General features: G+C 43.9%; 1 protein-coding gene and 1 non-coding gene across 2 annotated transcripts in view; one reads left to right on the top strand and one right to left on the bottom strand.

The window, feature by feature from the left end:
* clasp1a (cytoplasmic linker associated protein 1a) overlaps positions 1 to 19370 on the bottom strand; it is a 78331-nt gene that overhangs the window by 32723 nt on the left and 26238 nt on the right. The window contains exons 3-15 of the mRNA XM_076081958.1: positions 18527 to 18605; positions 17854 to 17957; positions 16952 to 17043; positions 16698 to 16773; positions 16187 to 16284; positions 15234 to 15304; positions 4081 to 4218; positions 3791 to 3864; positions 3179 to 3271; positions 2927 to 3072; positions 1049 to 1184; positions 854 to 924; positions 161 to 220 (exon numbers count right to left, since the gene is read on the bottom strand). Coding sequence (XP_075938073.1) covers positions 161 to 220; positions 854 to 924; positions 1049 to 1184; positions 2927 to 3072; positions 3179 to 3271; positions 3791 to 3864; positions 4081 to 4218; positions 15234 to 15304; positions 16187 to 16284; positions 16698 to 16773; positions 16952 to 17043; positions 17854 to 17957; positions 18527 to 18605 — 1238 coding nt within the window. The remainder of the gene's footprint in view (positions 1 to 160; positions 221 to 853; positions 925 to 1048; positions 1185 to 2926; positions 3073 to 3178; positions 3272 to 3790; positions 3865 to 4080; positions 4219 to 15233; positions 15305 to 16186; positions 16285 to 16697; positions 16774 to 16951; positions 17044 to 17853; positions 17958 to 18526; positions 18606 to 19370) is intronic.
* Positions 18988 to 19114, top strand: LOC142938661 (U4atac minor spliceosomal RNA). Its single transcript, XR_012949680.1, has one exon. It is a non-coding gene; the product is annotated as a U4atac minor spliceosomal RNA (small nuclear RNA).

Below are 19370 nucleotides of genomic sequence, written 5' to 3'. Positions count from 1 at the left end.
GAAGAAGAAGCATTTACCTCCACCAAACAAAAACACACACACACACACATACGATACACCACGCCATCTATTTGACACACGCATCACGCACACTTGCAATGTGCTCAGGTGGTTTCGAAGGAAACAGTAGATACGTTTCTGCTCAGGAGGTACAGCTTACCTTTCCAGTGTGTTAGTGGGCCACTCTAGTAGCATGAGGTCTAAGAACTCAAAACAGCGTCTGGAAAGGGGACGAAACAACACCGTGACCGGATATTTAACAAAGGAGAGAAACACAATATGACATGTCACAAGGCGACACAAGCAATATAAAAGAAAAGCATAACATGCCTGTGATTTGAGTTCAAAAGACTGAATTGTTTCTAGAAACGAATCAAGAATGTAAAATAGTGAATAGTTCATATCTATTCATATTATACACTATATAGTATGATGACATATTAGGGCCATTGTAGGTAAAGAATAAATCAATTGCAGAGTGGGGGAAGAGGGGTAATAACTTTTTTAAATAACTCATAATTTACAAGAAAAAGATAAAAGATAAAGTGTTGGGAGTTTTTGTTAGGAAGCACATTGGTTCCTTGACCCCACTCTTTTCCAAGTTTTTTAATGTAAGTTTGTGAGTATTTTCTCATATATTTACAACTTCAATCTTGGAAATTCAGATTTTTTTTATTCCAGAATATTACCTAGAATATTATATAGAACCTACCGGGCTCTATATAATATGCATATCTGTTTTACCTACAATGGCCCTAATACACGGTCGTAGTAAGATGAAATTCAACTCAATCTTAAAAATCATCGAAGACAAAGTAGAAGGAGAAGATATGAAGTATCGAGGTCCTCTTACCGTCTGACTGCTACTGATTTGCAGGCGCAGTTGCTGGTGATGATGGGGATAAGACGTGGGTAGTGTGTGCGCTGGATGAGAAAATACAAATTTGAAGTTTCACTCGTGGTTTATATGACAGCGCTGTAAATGTATCGCCGTGGAGGAATCAAGATATTTGCAGGGGGCCTGAGGAACCACATGGACTCTCCTTACCCTGAGGATGAGGCGGATGGTGGCCACTCCGGACATGGCCATGACTTTGGCACTGTTGGGCACAAGGTTCAGCAGGGTGGGCATGATGCTCTCCGCTCCGTGGTCAAACTTGTTTCCCAGTAATGATGACAAATGTCTGACAGAGGGAGAGGGAAGGACGTGGTGTTAAAGAACAAGTCTATACCCCTTCTGATCCATTCATGGCGATGTGTTGTTGTTGTTCTCACAAACAGGAGCGTGGCAGCGGTGTTAAAGGTGCAGCTCCTCCAACGAGTATGCTGTAAAGTCTAAACGATTATTTAACTCTCTGCATTTTAACTAAGGGGTAAGACGTTAGGAGTGAGACGAATAAGTAAAAAGCGTATGTAAGATTATAAAGGCAGTTGTATCTTTTTGGAAAGAACACAAAAGAGAGACCGACAGTCATGGTTGTAATGGTGTATAAACTGAAGAAAAGTTCAGTATGTGCTCTGCCTCAGCTGGGGAAAGTTAGTACCGGATTGAAAGGCGAACCGGTGACATTACAAGCGATGTAGGATCCACGTAGCTGCCATCTATTCATCAACCTGCTGCTCTTTCCGTGTGTCTCTGCTCTGTTCCACCTCATCGGGGTTGTATTAATATTTGGATGACGGATGTTTTTGGGTGGAGAGCACGCTGCTCGTTTCATACCCGAGCAGGGCTCATGTTCATTAGCTTAAGTATGTGGAAAGAAAACATTTTAGCATTTTCCTGGAGTAGCCCAATCAGTTACAAATTTAATATCACTACTGAATCAAAGCTATTGGGAGTGCGCTGGCAAGGCAACTGATGCTGATCCCTTCATGTCAGCTGAATGACTGCAGCTGTTGGGTGTGCTCTCTTTAAAGCCACCAAACAAATACAATGTACAATGTTACAATGTAACACATACAATCATTTCACCTGGCAGAACACAGGAGTTGCTGTTAGTTTCTGTTATTGTGAGGAGAGTACGAAACCATGGAAAATATTGAGTATCACAATATTATGTTTTGTGATACTGTATCAATTCTAAGAAACACTGTATCGATGTATAATTAATAGTTTACATAATATTTGTTTCATTGTTTGCATTTCCTCAGTGTGCCCTCTCAAAGTGAAGCCCTGATGTTACAGGAACTGGGATCTTTGCGTGTGTGTTCTTTATACTATGACAGTTTTCCTAAAATTCAATTTAAAAAGTAAAAATATATCGCCTTGCTTCGAGAATCGCAATATATCGAATCACAAACCCTGTTTCTTGATACAATACGTATCGCCAGATTCTTTCATATACACACCCTGAGTTATAGTGTGACTTCAGATTCACCAAACACAAACAAACTAACCGATGGAGGCAGCGGTAGACCAGCAGCTCCTGTCTTCTGCAAATTAAACTCATGATTTTGTCAAAGGAGTCTAGTGGCTTTGAATAGAGCACAGATAACGGCTTCACTTCCCCGAAAGAAAGAGCTGTCTGACGGCAAAGTAAAGCAGTGAAAATATTCTTAATACAGCGTGCACTTAAAATATTATTGATTTTTAAAGGTGTTTAGAATAGTTTAGCTGCTGCCCCCGTCCACAGCGGTACATTGCTCTGCTCCCGTCGGTTTCTCCTAACTCTATCTACTGTAGCTACTACACTGACTATGGAGAAGTAGCTCATACAACCTCACTTCAAAACACCCAAACTCTGTGCACATGGGGAAACATGCTCTGTTATGATAGTGCTGGTTGCCATTTCTTACTTAGTTCTGCCAGAGTTCAAACTGAGGTTACCAGATTAAAGCTGCTGTAAAGTGGTACTTAACTCTGGTGTGCCACAAACATTTAGAAACCTGGGCGGGACAGTGCATCCTCCTCGACTTGGGATCTTACCCCAGGGTGATGCAGGCCTCGCGGACCACCTGTGAGCGCAGGTCTTTAGCTGACAGCTTGAGGGGAGCCTCCAGGAGACGCAGCTGCTGAGGGAAACCCTCGTACTCAGTCGCCCCGGCCAGCAGGAGAGAACGCACCTTCTTCAGCTGGAGAGGAACAAGAGCAAACAGAAGAGACAACGTACATCAGTATGTCATCAGTGGATTCATGCACTTCCCCCCTGTTGTGTGTGTGTGTGTGTGTGTGTCTTACCGCGACCACTCGGTGCTCCCAGTCGTGTTTGTCATCAGACAGCACTTCTCTGATCTTGGTCAGCTGGTCCTCTAGCTCTCTGTTGGAGTAGATCTGGACACAGAGAGATGCTATCATTAGCTTTACTGATACTGATATTTTACTATAAGCGTGAAGTCTGTTGATCACTTTAACTCGATGCCACCTGTGTGTGAGTACGTTTGGAAGTGGACGTTTTGTGAAATGCAAAAAGCAGCCTAAATGTAAGCTCAACTGTTGCTGTGCAACTCTAGCTGTCACAGCTTGGTTTAAAGTCCTGTTGTTGAAAATCAAAAATATGAGATATTAAGTGGAGTCGTTGTATTAGAGGACCCAAAACAGCCAAGAAATAAAAAATAAAGAAATCCTATGGTTCGATGTGGAGTGAGATGCACCACTTTAAAATAAATAGGAAGCAACTACTGAATTGCTGAACTTGTCTTGGCAAAAAATATGACATTATGCCACGTAAGAATAAATGTGCTTGTGGTTTGTGAGTGAGGGGTGTTTAAATCCATCTTAATACCTCCCACTGTCTCTACGTCATCTTCCATATGCTGCTAACAAAGGCAAACAATACGGAGCTCTGCATACCTGGACTGAGGGCACGTCTTCAAAGGTTTTAATAAAATCCTCTTCATCAACAGCCCCGGCAGCTGCTTCTTTACCTTTGAACAAAAACAAAAGGTATTGTACCGGAGTTTCAACAACACAATCATTTATAGAATGATGTAAGCAGCAGGGACGTGTTCACCAATACCTCTTATTATTAGACATTAGTGAGAGTCACAGTTGTAGTATTGTTACGATCACTATTATTAATGTTGAAAGGGCTGCACAGTAAATGTATTATAGCTTTATTATTGGACTGAACGCTCCCTCACCTGTGACCTTGGTCGCGGTGGCTGAGCTGGGTCTTCTAACAGCGCTCACTACAGGCCTCCTGCCACTAGGGGGAGCTTTGGATGATGAGGAGGAGGACCGGCCTCCATCCACAGAGTCTTCATCCTCAAAGTTCTTATCTGCAACGACAGGGGCAGGAAAAGAGAAAATGTATGATATAACTATTTAAATTGTGAAAAATGCACCTCGGGATAACTGGTGGCTCGACGACTGATCGATAAATCACTATTCCTTCATCATCATCATCGCTCCTCTTCTTCCTGGTTGATGTCCACAGTGAAATGCATCATCATTCTGTTATCAGTAAAGCCAGAGTCATCTCTGCACTGCATGACCTCTGTTGTGTGTTTGTATTCCGCCTGTATCCATCCATCTGACTGTAATCTGTTTTGGCAGCTATGCCTGCATACACAGCCCCCCCCCCCCGGTCACCTGCCAAACGTGACCATTCACAGGAAGGATTAGCCCCGGGGCAGATGTGATGGTGGGTGGTTGCAGCTCATTGATTTAAAAACAATTCCTCAATCCGTTTATCAGAAAGCATGTGTTCCTATGGATGAGCCCACTATGATGAATGAAGCCTTCCCCTTTAGCGGCACATTGACATTGCTTTCATCCGTCACAGGAACCGACCACACAACAGTGATCAGGCTCATACACAAGAACCAGCTCCTTAAATGTCCCTGCTCCGAAGAGCACCGTGACCATGACACAGCGTTCATCACAGACACCACATTAACAATGTGGAAGACAAAAGACAAAGAGGCAACAGGTCGGGAGAGGAAAGGGAAGGGACGGCAAAGAGACGTATACATCCAGAGAATTCAGAGCAACGATGGAGAGCAGACCAGAGAGAGAGGAGGGGGAGAAAAGGGAGATTAAAAGGCATCATTCTTACGAGCGCAGATTTTCTGGCACATCAGCTTCCGCAGCATGTCTCTGCTGCACCAGGCATCTGTCGACAGGATGTGTGTGTGTGTGTGTGCTCTGCGTGTGCCTCTGTAGCACGCTGCACGCTGACAAAGTGCCAGACTAACCACCCCTTAAGCCCTCTGGGTTCAGTTATCACTGTGTGTGTGTGTGTGTGTGTGTGTGTGTTGATGTACGATGATGTTGGACTGTAGGGACATGTCATGGTGAAAAGAGGGAGGGGTGTATGGTTGTGAGATCACTTTTTTCTTGTGCTCACTCTCATACAGCCCCATCAATCAATAGAGCATCTCAGAGTGAGGTCATTGCTGCAGACGGGACAAGGGGATGTAGCATCAATAAGTTTTAACACATCACACCTATCCAATGCAATCGTATTCATAAAGCACATTTAAAAAAGAACAACAACTCTCACAGTGAGCTAAAAGCCAGAGAATAAAGAGAGGATTTAAAGACAGGCAGTGTAGAGGTCAGCCCAGCATGCAGAGACTCATTCACAGATGTCTTTCACCAGGTTGTCCACTTTATGTAGCCTGCATGGAAAGACACAGTGAGAACGTACGGGGCGAAGTATCGAAGTAGCTTTTTGTAGTTTGTAGTCTCCTTCACATCTCATGACAGAGGACGTCACCCGCAGCCCGGGTGTTTAGTCACAGCAGACGTTTTGACTCGTCCCAGTAGGAATAACACAGGTGTTAGTAACAACATTATGATGGTTGTGTTCTATAGGGAGCTACAGGGAAGACTCCTAAAACCCACAAATGAGCTAGAGCAGAGGTAGCCAACACGGTGCCCGCGGGCACCCTGTCGCCCGTAGGGACCACGTGAGTCGCCCGCGAGACATGTTCTAAAAATAGCACTTGTCACCATTGGAGCTCCGTCTAAAATTGTAGTTGCTGTTCTTTTTTAATCAAACACGCTTCCATTAGTGTAGATTTTAAAATGACAATATTTCTTGTCATAAGAGAGTTGGGTACCCGGAGGCGCACGACGGACAGCCAGGACGAGGCCGCCGCACCGCACTAGGTTTTCAGGTTCCGAATGGCGGGCGCTTCCCGTTGGCGCCAGACGCGCGCCGCGAGCGCACCCCGTCGTCAGGTCTGTAAATCCTCGGAACAGGCCGCGGGGCAACAACTCAGGGGTGGTGGGGGTAGAGGCGAGGCAACGCAATCCGACCGAAAAGGCCCAGACTAGAGGTTTGAACGCGGGCGCCCGAAGAAGCTCGCGCGCCTCGGAGGGTTGGATCCCCCGCTCGGATATAGACTAGACTTTTTACTAGTTTCTTCGTTGAGAAAAAGGTACCGTTGGAACAGACGGGGCTCCCGCGATGACGGGCCGGCATGCGGCTTCATTGCGCAATGCAAAGGTGACCCAGACTTAGCAAAATGTCTACATTACCACTGGATCCTTCACCAGCAGGCGCTGTGTGCAAAAGTAACCGGCTTTAATCAAGTGATGATACAAAAATATCAGAGATGTGATACCTCTGACTTTCAAATGTTGAAACAGATTAACAGAAATAAAAGTTGCATGTTTAAATATGTATGTGTAGCTATACCATCATAGTTGTGGAAATCATTCTTAATAATTATTGTGAGGAATAATTAACTGACATGTGATCAAACAGTCTCTTCACATATATTATTATTATTATTATTAAAAGGTGATCTGTGCAACTTTGTTATTCAGGAAGTTTGTATCAAACAAGTAGCCCTTCGTACTACTCGGTACCCTTGAAGTAGCTCTCAGTTTAAAAAAGGTTGGTGACCCCTGGGTTATAGTATTCGTGCGCTCGTGGTTGTGTATTTCCTTTATTGCCTAATATCAGCTTTTTACTTCTAGTGATTGCACTTACGCTTCAAAAATCTGAAGATTGTCTTGCTGAACAAAATGTGGAAGTATCATAAATGTTGGTTTACCACAGAGTTTATTTTCTGTAATAAACCAAAATGAAAAAATCCCATTGATTTATTGTCGGGGGAACCAGGGAGATGATCATTTACAGGCTGGTAAATAAAACCACGTCACCCCACTGCTGCACTCTGAGAGTCCCAGTGAGCCATGAAAGTGAATGCACAATGAATGCACACATACATATATGTATATATATGTGTCTATATATATATGTGTGTATATATATATATATATATATATATATATAAATAAGTTAACGCGTTAATTTCGCGTTAACGCATTCATTAATTAACGCCGACAATTATTTTATCGCGCGTTAACGCATTTGTTTAATTTATTATAATTTTTTTTTTATTTTAATCGTTGCCCAGCACTAATATATATATATATATATATTAGTGCTGGGCAACGATTAAAATATTTAATAGCGATTAATCACATTGTTATGGCAAAGTTCAATAATGAATTCAAAAGTAGTGTATTGAGCACTTTTATTTTAAAAGTACTGCTATATGAACAAAAAGGTCAATAACATTTGGTTTGTGTGTATACTGAGTACACACACAACATGCGATGAGCAACCCCCCCCCCCCCCCCCCCCCACACACACACACACACACAGAGTACATTGCTTTGCCCCTGTGCTGGTACTGCTGTCTGTTTCTCTCAGATCTACTCTCCATCTACTGCAGTAACAGACTGACTCTGGATACAAACTCACTTCAAAACACACAAACTATCCTTCAAGATCAAATAAAATCATTTTAATAATAATCAGAAATATAATCTCAAATAACGATTCAGTATTTTGGAAAGAAGTTTCCAGCACGAGGATATGTTAGAGTTATTTAACCACTCAAAACAACACACAGACATTAAGCAGACGGTCAGGTGGATTTCAGGCATGGAGGTGCGCTACCTTCTCTGTGCACTAGGTGTCAGGATGTACTGCGGACACACTGAAGTACTGAAGGCTGCTGAAGCTGCGTTGGCATCAGCGGAGTCACCAGTAAAGCACACGTTTATATAATAGGGAGGGTTTTCTCTCTTTAGAGGAAGAAGAAAAGCCCAGAGACATGAGGGATTCAGAGAAGGTTCAGACGCTTGATAACGTTCTTTACTGCCTGACGGCATGGGTGAGACAGAAGAGGGGGGGTCTCTCTTCCGCTGACCCTTTTGACCCCCCGGGCCTGTAGCCTGGTGGGTTACATAAGAGACAGCTGACTGGTGATCAGGGTTATGTCATAACAAAGAATGTCTTGTTTTGCTGACTAACCAGAGAGGCTGCTGGCAGGGCTGAAATGTAAATCAAACATTTACAAAAGCGTTGCCTTGTTTTGTCACTCGTTACTACACCAGTGTTCAATCCAGACAGAGGTCTGTGAGAACAGGGCTCTTGTGGGGCAGAGGACTGTGTACTGTGCTGCTGATGGGCGGGCTTGTGTTGTTAGTATGGTACTTGCTCTTCACTCACAACATCTTACCGATCCGTCAGCTGGTGACTCATTAAACCTCTATTCTTTGCTTCCAAGCACTTTTTTGCTCTGTCACGTTTCCCTCTATGTGGTCTTGATTCTCACTGCAATATAAAGTCCTGCCCCTCTATGGAAACAGCACAGTCACAACTAGAAGTGAGAGAGAAATAAAAAAATGTCTTTAGTGCAGTACAACACAGTTACCATGCCATAAATCATAAAAAAGGAAATACGCAAGTTGAATTTCTTGGATCATTTATTTTACAAAAATTAGAAAACAATAGAATCTATATATCCAAACAAGTGTTACCAATATTGGGAAAAAAGAAGGTTCTACGTGCTTTAAATATGTTATGAGATTATTGTAAATGAGACATGTAGAATAAAAGGTTTTTGATGACGGAAGCGTTCCTCGCACATGGTGTGTTCAAGGACCGTCGGAAAGAGAATAATCGGACAAAAAAAAGAGTGTTTTTAAAGCTTCTTGCGTTGGTTAACAGTGTAGTTTTGATTGTTTAAAGAAAAGATGCTTTTCAATCCCGCTGGTGCGTTTTGGGGATCAGAGGGTTCACTTGTAGTCCTGAACACCCAACAAGGACATCTGAAGGCCGTCCGTCTGCGTCACAAAAAGCTGATTCATCCTCTGAAGTTGAAGTCAGACGAGTTCTGACAACCACTGCTCTGAAGCCTAAATGATTTAATTTGTCTTTTAGTCTAAAATATGTCCAAACATAGGGAAATATAATAATAATATAGCCTCAGCGAATGGCTTCAAATAGCTCGTTTTCCAAAGCCCAGAGACATTGGATTAACGATGACTAATGCAACGTTTCACATCTACTGTGAGACAGAAACATCACTGTAGCCCGGCCCGTCCAGAGGACAAGGAGCTGGTTGTCCCACTCACACTTACACATCAGCTGAAGAAACGAGGAGCATTGGCTGCTTCATTTCCCAGAGGTCATGTCTGGACACCAGGCTCTTCTACAGACCAGCTGGTTCCAGGTGCTTGATACCAGACTGACTTCAAGACAAACTATGACTGTCAGAATCTTTCAGAAGAGAAAATAGCTGCTGTCACTGCAAACATTCTCAGCTCGCCCTAAAAGCTTTAATATTAGTGCTCTACCTCCAGAACATCAAATATGTCCCCTGCAAAACAGGGCAGCATCAAACAAATCCCAGGGTGCTTATTCTCCACCAGACTGCCATCAATGGGGCCGGTTGGCATCATGAGTCTCTCATTCATCTCCTCCTACGCTGCATCGCTTCAGTGATGGCAATCAGATAGAAGCAGCCACACGTAGGGACAGAAGAGAGAAAGGTAGAAACGGGAAAGCAGACATGGAGACGGGCTGCCAGGAGTTTGATGGTACGGTTAAATCTCATCCTTCCACTAAAATATACACACGACAACGTCCCAGAAATGTTTGGAGTATCAAAGCCAAGCAAGTTCATTTCCTTGTTTTTATACTTGGGTCAAATGAAATACAGTTTTTTAATGGCATTGTCACCTGCCACTAAAAACCGTGTCAATCTTGGGCTGGATAAGCCTGGCCGTGCCGCCTCTACAGCGGCCTCACAGACCCCCCTCTGATCCTCAGAGCCGCTGGCCCACTTCACTGGGCATAAGGAGGACAATCCCATCATTCAGAGCGCTGCTCACAGTCTATACTCTCGTGTGCTGACTATTCAAATCTAAGCCGGCTGCATCTCCGGATCCTCTCCAAGAATCTCAGTGGTAACGAGTTATACTGCTGGTGATTAATAATGAATGCTTTTATTAGCGTGTAGTTTTGTTATTGTCATGAAAAGACCAAAACAAACAATGAATGGATTACTCTATGCTATCAAGCTGTTGGTTTCCCGTCTTCTTGTGACGTTTGCTGAAATAGTAAAAACTAGAATAGCCGAATCCTTAATCCTTTAATATCAATTTAGCTCACAGTATTTAGGGTTAAAGTGTAGTTTCAGCATCACGTTCTTCAGTTTTATGCAACTTTGAGCAGTAAATCACCACAAGATGTGTCCAGATGAACAACTCTGAGGAAACCACTGCTACGAAAAAATGTCTTCTGTAAATACCTTACATAGAAAAGATCTGTCTTCAGAGCCTCCACCACACTGTGCAGCAGCCAAAGGCAGCAGATACACACACACACACACACACACACACACACACACACACTATTCATACACGCGTAATAAAACGCATTAAGCTGTGTGTGTGTGTGTGTGTGTGATAATCAAAGAGCTTCCTCAGAATAAGCATTCAGCCCCCACTGGTGTTAACCATTTCTTCATGGTGCAGGATATAATGGCTGCACACACACACACACACACACACACATACACTTGCAGGCATACACAGAGCTCAAGCACCCACGCAGACACTGTGGCACTTGTGTCATCCCGAGTAGTGGGCCGAGCACGCTTGTGAACTGGGTTTTGTCTTATAGTGTTCCCCTTCACAGCTCAGAGAAGCATGTTCCCTCATGTGACATCATGACATGAAGAAGTATCAGATCATCTGTGTCAGCCTGCATTCAGTTGAGTGAGCGGAGGCTGTGCCTCTTCAGCTAGTGCCAGAAAGAAGAAGTGATCTGCTCTCATCGCAGCAGAACACCGGGGGAAAGACTGGCAGTGTCCTCCATGTTGATGGAACAGAAAGCGCCCACTAGGACAGCTCATGCACACACTCACACTCACACACACACACACACCAATACACACAAATCCTGGGTGGATTAAGCCAATTACAAAGGCGTTCTGTGATTGTGTTGAAGGAAGTGAGAACCCGTGATAGCGACGACCCTCCCTTATTCACAGTTCCCTGTTGTCAGACTGCTGGCCGACAGTCCTCTCTGTGGTTCTATAGAAATACTGCCTTCACTCTGCATTATGCATTGATCTGCTTTAAATAGTCCCATAGAAGCAGACGGACCCATAGACACTCTGACTCTCACAGTCCCACTTATAAACACAGTCACAGTCATCAGATAGCTGTTATTGAGGAGAAACAGCTAAATGTGGGACACCTTTCAGAGCGCGTTAGCTCTGCTGTTGGTGGGAAGGCTTTCAGCAGCTACAGTCACGCATTGCGGTATCATGACAGATGCTATTTCTAGTGGAACGACTGAAACAATAAGTGGACAAATTAAACTGGCAACAATGTTGATAATCAATTAATCACTTCAATCGAAAAATCCACCGGTTCCTGCTTGTAAAATGGTCAAATATTCTTGTTTTCTATATGTTCTCTTTGGGTTTTGGACGGTTGGTGATGAAAACAAGACGGACGTTTGACAACATCACCGCGGGCTTTGGGAACTTGTGATATGACCTGTTCATTTTACAGAACAAACAATGAAGTGATTGATTGAGACAATAATCCGTAGCTTAAGTGATGGTGAACACACTCCTTAGCTGCACCACACACACCCGACATGCTGACCAACAGACTTCAGCACGGTTACCACTTCTCACACGTACATTTGTTTGTCTATTTAAGATTCTACACTCACGTAGAATGTGTGTAATTCTCTAAAAGCCACTAAGATTATAAAACGTCAGAATGCATGTTATCCCAGAATGGCATTTAATCAGCTCACTGTTTGACCCTCTTTTCTACTACTGACACCAGAAGGAATAAGTAACCTAATAAATGCTCTCATCAGTGATCAGCATCAGCCAATCAACCTAATGAAGGACTTGAGATCTACAGTTTGAGATCTGTGCACTTTTAGGGGGTTTAGCTGTACAGCATTATCCTAAGAGGCTTATAATGAGAATGCACTGGGAGAGTCATCTTAAAATGCTAAAACTAATTCAGAAACAAAGAAGGCTGCAACGTTCAGACTCTAATAACGGAATAAAACACATTTAGAAGAACCTCACCACTGCAACACTGGAAGTAATGAAGAATAGTCTGACCTCATGAAACCTCCACACAAGTTCAAAAACATGTAAAGAAATATGTAGTGCAATTCAAGCACAAAAATAAAACTGTCCGACACCAGTCTGGTGGCTTTGAGCAGAGCATGTGAATCGGATGTTTTGTATGTTAATAATTATCTCAATCCCTGTCGATTTACTTTATTATATATTCATTTCTACACGCGTCACATAGCATCACACCAGAAAAGGACCAAACGTCACGTTTGTTGGGCAGTAGAAGGCGAAAGTATTTCAATGTAACTGAACTACAAGTAATCAGAAATGAATGAGACGATGAATGGATTGCATAACAAATGTACAGACAGTAGCTCTCATCGCTGGACTGAGATGAAACAAGTGTTGGGTCACTCAAGCGCTGAGAGGAGACCGGAGGCCAGAGAGGAGTGAGAGGCACGACACGTAACATTACAGTCACCATTCACAGAGTCCACCCAGGAGAGAAACTCTGTGTGTCTGGAGAGGAGAGCAGGAGGTGTTACCTTCTCCACGCACACCAGCTTTGTTACGTAACAAGACCGGTTAAAATATAGCTGAAAACAACAACAACCGATTACATAAGAGAGAGAAAACTCTCATGTTCTCCTCATCGAACAGTCCCCCCTCCCCCCCTCCACATGCAGCCCCTGGGGAGAGGGGTGATCTCTGTATCATACGTGTGTGAGATCTGACCTCAGCAAAGAGAGAACTCTACTTCTATTTGCAGTCTTACCTTCTCCAGCTGTCATGGTGCAAAGCTGCCCTCAGCTCTGAAGCTCCGCTGCTCCACAGCTCTCTCTCTCTCTCTCTCTCTCTCTCTCTCTCTCTCCCACTCTACATCTCAGTGGTGCAACAGAAATGGCTGCTTTGTTTTGTTCTCTGTCTCTCCCTTCCTCTCCTCCACCCCCCCCTTGCCTGTGTGACCCCCCTCTGCCTCCATCTCTCTTATAACATAATCTGTGAACGTCTCACAAGACAAGACAGAATTTGGGAATTCTGTGTCACCTTTCATCTCTAACTCAGCCTTGACTCCTCTTTATTCTGAAGCCGTTTCACATGCGCAGCTCATTCTCCGTCCACATGAACGTCGGACATTCTTCTCGGCTCTGAGGCAAATGGACTTTAATTAAAATGAGTCGTCATCTTCAGACACAAAGTGACTTTCAGTGCAGCCGTGAAGGAGAGAAGTGGAGCCTGTGAGGAGCAGCTGATGGTGATGAATATGACGCTATGATATGATATGACTATCTAATAACTGCTAAAATGAGTCACGTTGCCGTGTTCCTCTTTACTTTCCAAACAAACTGACAGTTGACTGGTAGAGACTCATTAGGAATCAGATTAAACATCGTCATCAGTTTTTCTTTAAACGCTGCCACAGAAGACAGTTGAACAAGATTCTAATAGTCTATCTTAAATTAAAGCAGACTATATTGAATATTGAATGACTGTGGTGGGACTGCCTTTAAAGGGGGTCTTGCCACAGACTCAAAAAAGGAAAGGTGAAAATCAATCCAGCAGAGACTGAGAAACTCTGGCTTTAAGCCTATGGTAAGGGTCAGGCTCTAAAAAATCCTACAATTCCCATAATGCAGTGCAATAGCATCTTTCATTCGACCCTCCATGCCTGGTTAACGCCCACATCTTTAAAACTCCACAACCCCAGCGTGTGGCATACAGAGGCCAAGCCCAGGAGAAAATAACACACGACATCACTATGACATCATCAGGGTTACTTGCTCGAGCATCATGCGACGTGACAAGTAAAGCTGGTGACTGAGTGTCCCTTTAATGCTGTTATGAACAGAGGGCGTCTATTGCGCGGTACACTGTCAGATATGTAGATGTTACTAAAATAACGCGAGAGATAAACAGAGCAGGAAACCGCAGCGTGACACTATGAGCCACTCACAAAAAACTTTAGATAGATAGATAAGATACTTTATTCATCCCGTTAGGGGAAATTTGTTAAAGTCAGTTTAAGTTTAAAATATTTGCTATTATAATCTGGTATTGATTAAGCAGCTAATCCATGATGTTACACTACGGGGTCATGAAGCTCTCCTGTGTCACTACATGTATCTGTGTGTGTGTGTGTGTGTGTGTGTGTGTGTGTGTGTGTGTGTGTGTGTGAGAGAGCGTTCATCAGGTGGTCGTGGCAGCTGAACTCCACACGTGAAATGTGGAGAAGCTGGAAGGTGACGCTGCAGACTGTTGTTGAAACGCTGAGCCCTGTCTGACTCTATTCTCCTTGGCTCAGCTGTTCTGAAATGGCACAGAGTCAGCAGTGAGGATTCCACCTGCTCAGAGGTCTCATCTGTCCCAACACACAAATCACTCTCAAATACACCTGCCTGTTGACTTCAATGCGTCTCTTTGTCCCTTTTCTGCTCTTTGGCTCCACAGAGGGACAAACTGAAAGCTCCAGTGGATGCCCACCTCCTGTGGAGAAACCTCATCCCCTCTAGCCCCAGGCTGACCGTCTGGTCCACAACACCCCCCCCCCCCCTTCTTCCTCCACACACAAAGCAATACACACACACATGTAACACAGAAAACACACAGAACGCGTGTTCTGTGTTTTGTCGCGCTGTGACAGAAAGACGGGTGGATACAGGGGACAAACAGCCAGCTACTTAACTCATCATAAAAACATATATAACAAACAAACAACCCACCGAGCTGCTTCAGATCTACAAACACGTTCTACTGAGTCAGCAATAGCCCTGCTGGTCACAGTGCGTCTGTCCATCCAGCAGTGGATGACTTGAGGTAAACAGTAGTGCTTGATTAGACTGTGGGTATGCTGTGTTGATGGATGCATATCAAAAGGTTACCACATAAAACATTAAAGGGCACAAAGACACGAGAGGAACACTCACCGGAACCAGGGGATGAGATCATGTTCCCGGATCTTTGGACTTCATCAAATTTGCTGAAGATTACATTCAACCTGTATGAGAAAAAGAAAATGTGTCAGAAGACTGAAGCCGAGGGACTGGTTTGCTGCTCCATCCAACACTTGGGAGGTGAGAAGCTCTCCAAAATAGATGGCGCCCAAAACAACCACATGACACACTGGCACCAAGGCCAGAGAAAGAGAGGGACATGCTGTCAAGTGTACGAAAAAATAAAGGACGAAGAGGACACAACAGTAACAGAAACACCGTCTCTGTTCGCTGGTGTGTGATGTAAAAAAAGAAATACAGCTCGTCCAAATGGAAGCTATGACATTCTGGCACCCTGTCCAAAGGGCTTGTTGAGGGCCGGTTACAAGATGAACGACTAGAAATCAGCTGGGTGTTTAGTCATGAGCTTATATCAAACACATCACACACAGGGGAAGAAACGAGGCACAGAGTGACTCTCACAGTGTGAGGGCGGACATGAGAACCCTGGTGCTAGTGAGAATACAAACAGTCACAGTCCAAGGCTGTCTGAAACAGAAAAGCTTTCACCTCAATAACTAGTTCTGATCTTCTCTTCTCAGGTAGGAGTTACTGCTGAATTGTTGTTTTACACCGTTTTGTTTAAACTAGGTGCACCTGATAAATGTGCATGTCGTAGATCAGTCCTCTAAAGCTGCATTGCTTATTTGGACCACTAGAGGGAGAACCACAGTGTTGTGGCCTGCTACCTGACCTACAATCACTGTGTGTATGAGGAAGTGTAAGGGAGTGAGTGAAGGATGCAAAGGCAGAAAAGAACACGCAACAGAGGAGGAGGGGAGAAGGGAGGAAGGGCGGAGGGGATGAAGGGATGAAGGGAGGAAGGAAGGAGGAAGGATGAAGGGAGGAGGGGCCGTGGACAGGTTGGCAGCTTCCCGTCTTCGTACCGTGACTGTGGCAGGCCCTTTTTGCAGAGGTCCATCCTCACCCTCTCCCCCACGTGTCTGTAGATCTCCACCAAGCAGCTCATAGCCCCGTCACGCACCTGATGACCACAGCAACACAGGACATCATGCGTTGGTACTCCTTCACATCGTCTCTGTTACTCATTTGTTAATCAAACTCATTTCTATATTATTTTCACCAGTAATAATGAATACCTTTGTTTGATTAAATATGTAGTTCTCGCAAATGTCAAAAATAATTGCAAACACCTCTCAAAAGTAATCAGAAACCCAGAGAATATATAAGAATAGGTTATTTCACTGAATCAGTAAAACACTGCCAGATGTCAGGTTTACAACAATATCAAAGCAAAAAAATCATAAAATGTGTCATTGTGTAATATTGTTTCCCCAAAGTGTTGTCTTTCTGTCCTACTACGAAGTCCTCAAACCTAAGACTGAAATACATTTCCTGTATGTAACAGTATCAGTAGTAAAGCATGAGTGGGCATACCTGACTTGTGGGGTCCCCCAGGAGGTTACAGATGTGGGGGACGATCTTACTGAGGGTCAGGCCTTGAGCTCCGTGTCTGGAAGACAAGAATTGAAATAAATCAGCCCAATGAACAGCTGATAGCAGATATACAAGAGGCCCTACTGTTTGGACAGCGAACATCATTTAGAAAGGGTGGAATTATAAGGAGTATGCAAATGAGGATGTCCCGCTATCTTCACCAGTATGACCAGTATAGGGGGCAGCTGACTCACGTGCTCAGCGTGGCGACGAGACAAAGGCACACTCCTTCTCTGGTCCTGTTGTTCTTATGCTTGAAGCCCCCCAGCATCCTGTCCCACACATACTGCAACAACACACACACAAGATACGGGCTTATTGTTGCTGTACTGGATCACTGACACACATTATAGGACAGGAAACGGACTGCAGCCACATGTAGACCCAGCATGCCATACACAGGGTCTGAGACTAGGTTTCTACCTCAGGCCACTGCACATATAGAACGCTTCACAACTGTAAGCACAGAGTCAGTGGTACCGGGCAGTAGAAATATGGAATTTATAATATAATCTTAATTGAACCTTTGAATTTACAACTTGCTTTAAAAAAATAATGTTTCTGACCCTTCAGACCTTTTTAGACTTGACAACACAACATTCTGGGCCTTTTCGTATTTCCTGTTATATTTTTAAGCAATAGCTAAACCAAACCAAAACCACATACATACATCCTGTATGACTTGTACCATGACGGGTACCAATCACTGCACAAAAGGTGCTATAAAAGTACATCAGTCCATTTGCCGATATTAGTGACGGTAATCTATGGCGATAGTTAAACCTGACTGCTTCGTTCCCGTGGATAACGTACGAGTTAGCTAACAGGGGGGGGGGGGTTGTGTTGGATGACAATAGCAACGGTTTGAGCATCATGTGCGTTTCATCACAGTGAACACGCTACAAGGCTACCAGGGACTGAGACTGTGCACTCGTGGTTATCCAGCAAGACGAAGAAAAGAAGAAGAATATTGGCAGCAAATATGAATTAGTCACCATTGGAATGAATTCAGGCTGCATGCTCAAACTCATGGAAAAAATGAGCTCTCTCAGAAAAGCGTATGTGTGTGTGTGTGTGTGTGTGCGCGCGCTGGTACCTGCGGGCTGGCAGCTTGTTCCATGATCTTCAGCAGAACTGTTTGGTCTTGGTCTCGCACCTGGTCTTTAGAGTCTCCCAATCGGTCAATAAGGCTGGGCAGAACTGAGGGAGGGAGCACAGCAGAAATGTCATCACTTCATCATTATATTCTAGTAGACATTTGTGTGAAATTGATATAATTAGCATATGAATTCTAGAGTTATGGATAAAAACACTCCCCTTTCTTTGTAGCAATCAGTCAGAGTTGTAAAGTGATGATGTATTCTTATTTAAATGAAGTGCAGAAAGGGGAGTGGTCAGCAATCCAGGTGATAGAGAGCCGAGAACGACCGTCAAGAACACACCCGTGATAATAGAAATCTCACTGTTTAGTTATTCACATTCAGAGAGCAGCTGTGAGGGGAAGCACTGAGTGATCATCTAATCCCCAACCTTACGAAAGAGAACAGTTTGATTCAACTCAGAGGTTGATGCGACTTCACAAGAGAGAGGAGATTGGTTAACCACCACCAATATGATGTGGTGTGACTGATGCTGTAAATATTTAACTCAATGTGTGGATGGATGAGGCTCTCCTCAGAAACCTAAAGCAAGAGGCTTTTAGCAGCATGAACTAAATAATGATCTGGTCCACCGATAATGAACTAAACACAGAGGACACACAGTCTTACCGGTTCCCACGTGGGCCCTGAAGCGCTCCTGTAACCTCGTCACTAAGGCCGATAAGAGGTCCAAGCCGAGCAGAGCCACCTGGTGGACACACAATAAAACACAGACATACGTTTGAATGCATTTTGTTTTTTAAACCTTTCATCAAAATAAAACATCCATTTTCTCAAATTCTATATTCACACATTAATGGAATAATCATTGCTACAACCACGGACGAGCCCAGGTTGAAAGCTGTATTCAAAATGACATGTTGCAAAGGACTCTGGGTAAACAGAACATTTGTATGTTTTAAGCTTCTGCTGTGTTCATAGATGACTCCGGCCTCCTGCAACTTTCACAGCGCCGGATTAGAACACATGTGAGACTCCTGTGGCACATAAAACACAGTTTCACTCCTGCACCATGACTGTACACGCTATGACCAAACCTTCATATAAAAACACAGAACCCTCTACTGGCACCTTTTCTTGTCATGGGGTGAGTGAACTGCTCAATGAACGGCTAGTGAGAGCAGCCCTGCTAACACCATAACGACACATAGGCATCACCTGGACTGCAGTCCAGATCATGGTGCAATTTTTGAAACCTCTAAATGTGTGAAATACAAATTCAGGTGAATGATCAGTGGTGTAACTCCATCAGTCTGCTGCCTCCTAGTGGATGTGGACTGGAACAACAAGGGCACTAAAGCACAATGAAGTACATCAATGGCTGCATGAGATCAAATTCACCTGACATAAAAAGCATATTTCCATGTGATCTAAATGTGCATATACACATTTAGATCACATTGTCTTGCTTTTCCAAACATCCTTTCTCCCACTGGTGGAGCAGGTAGTGAGC

This window comes from Anarhichas minor, unplaced genomic scaffold (genome assembly GCF_050575085.1).
Source record: "Anarhichas minor isolate MPS153535 unplaced genomic scaffold, ASM5057508v1 ptg000087l, whole genome shotgun sequence".
NCBI classification, from domain to species: domain Eukaryota; kingdom Metazoa; phylum Chordata; class Actinopteri; order Perciformes; family Anarhichadidae; genus Anarhichas; species Anarhichas minor.
The sequence above is the reverse complement of the archived record's forward strand: the minus strand, read 5'-3'. Positions and strand labels throughout refer to the sequence as shown.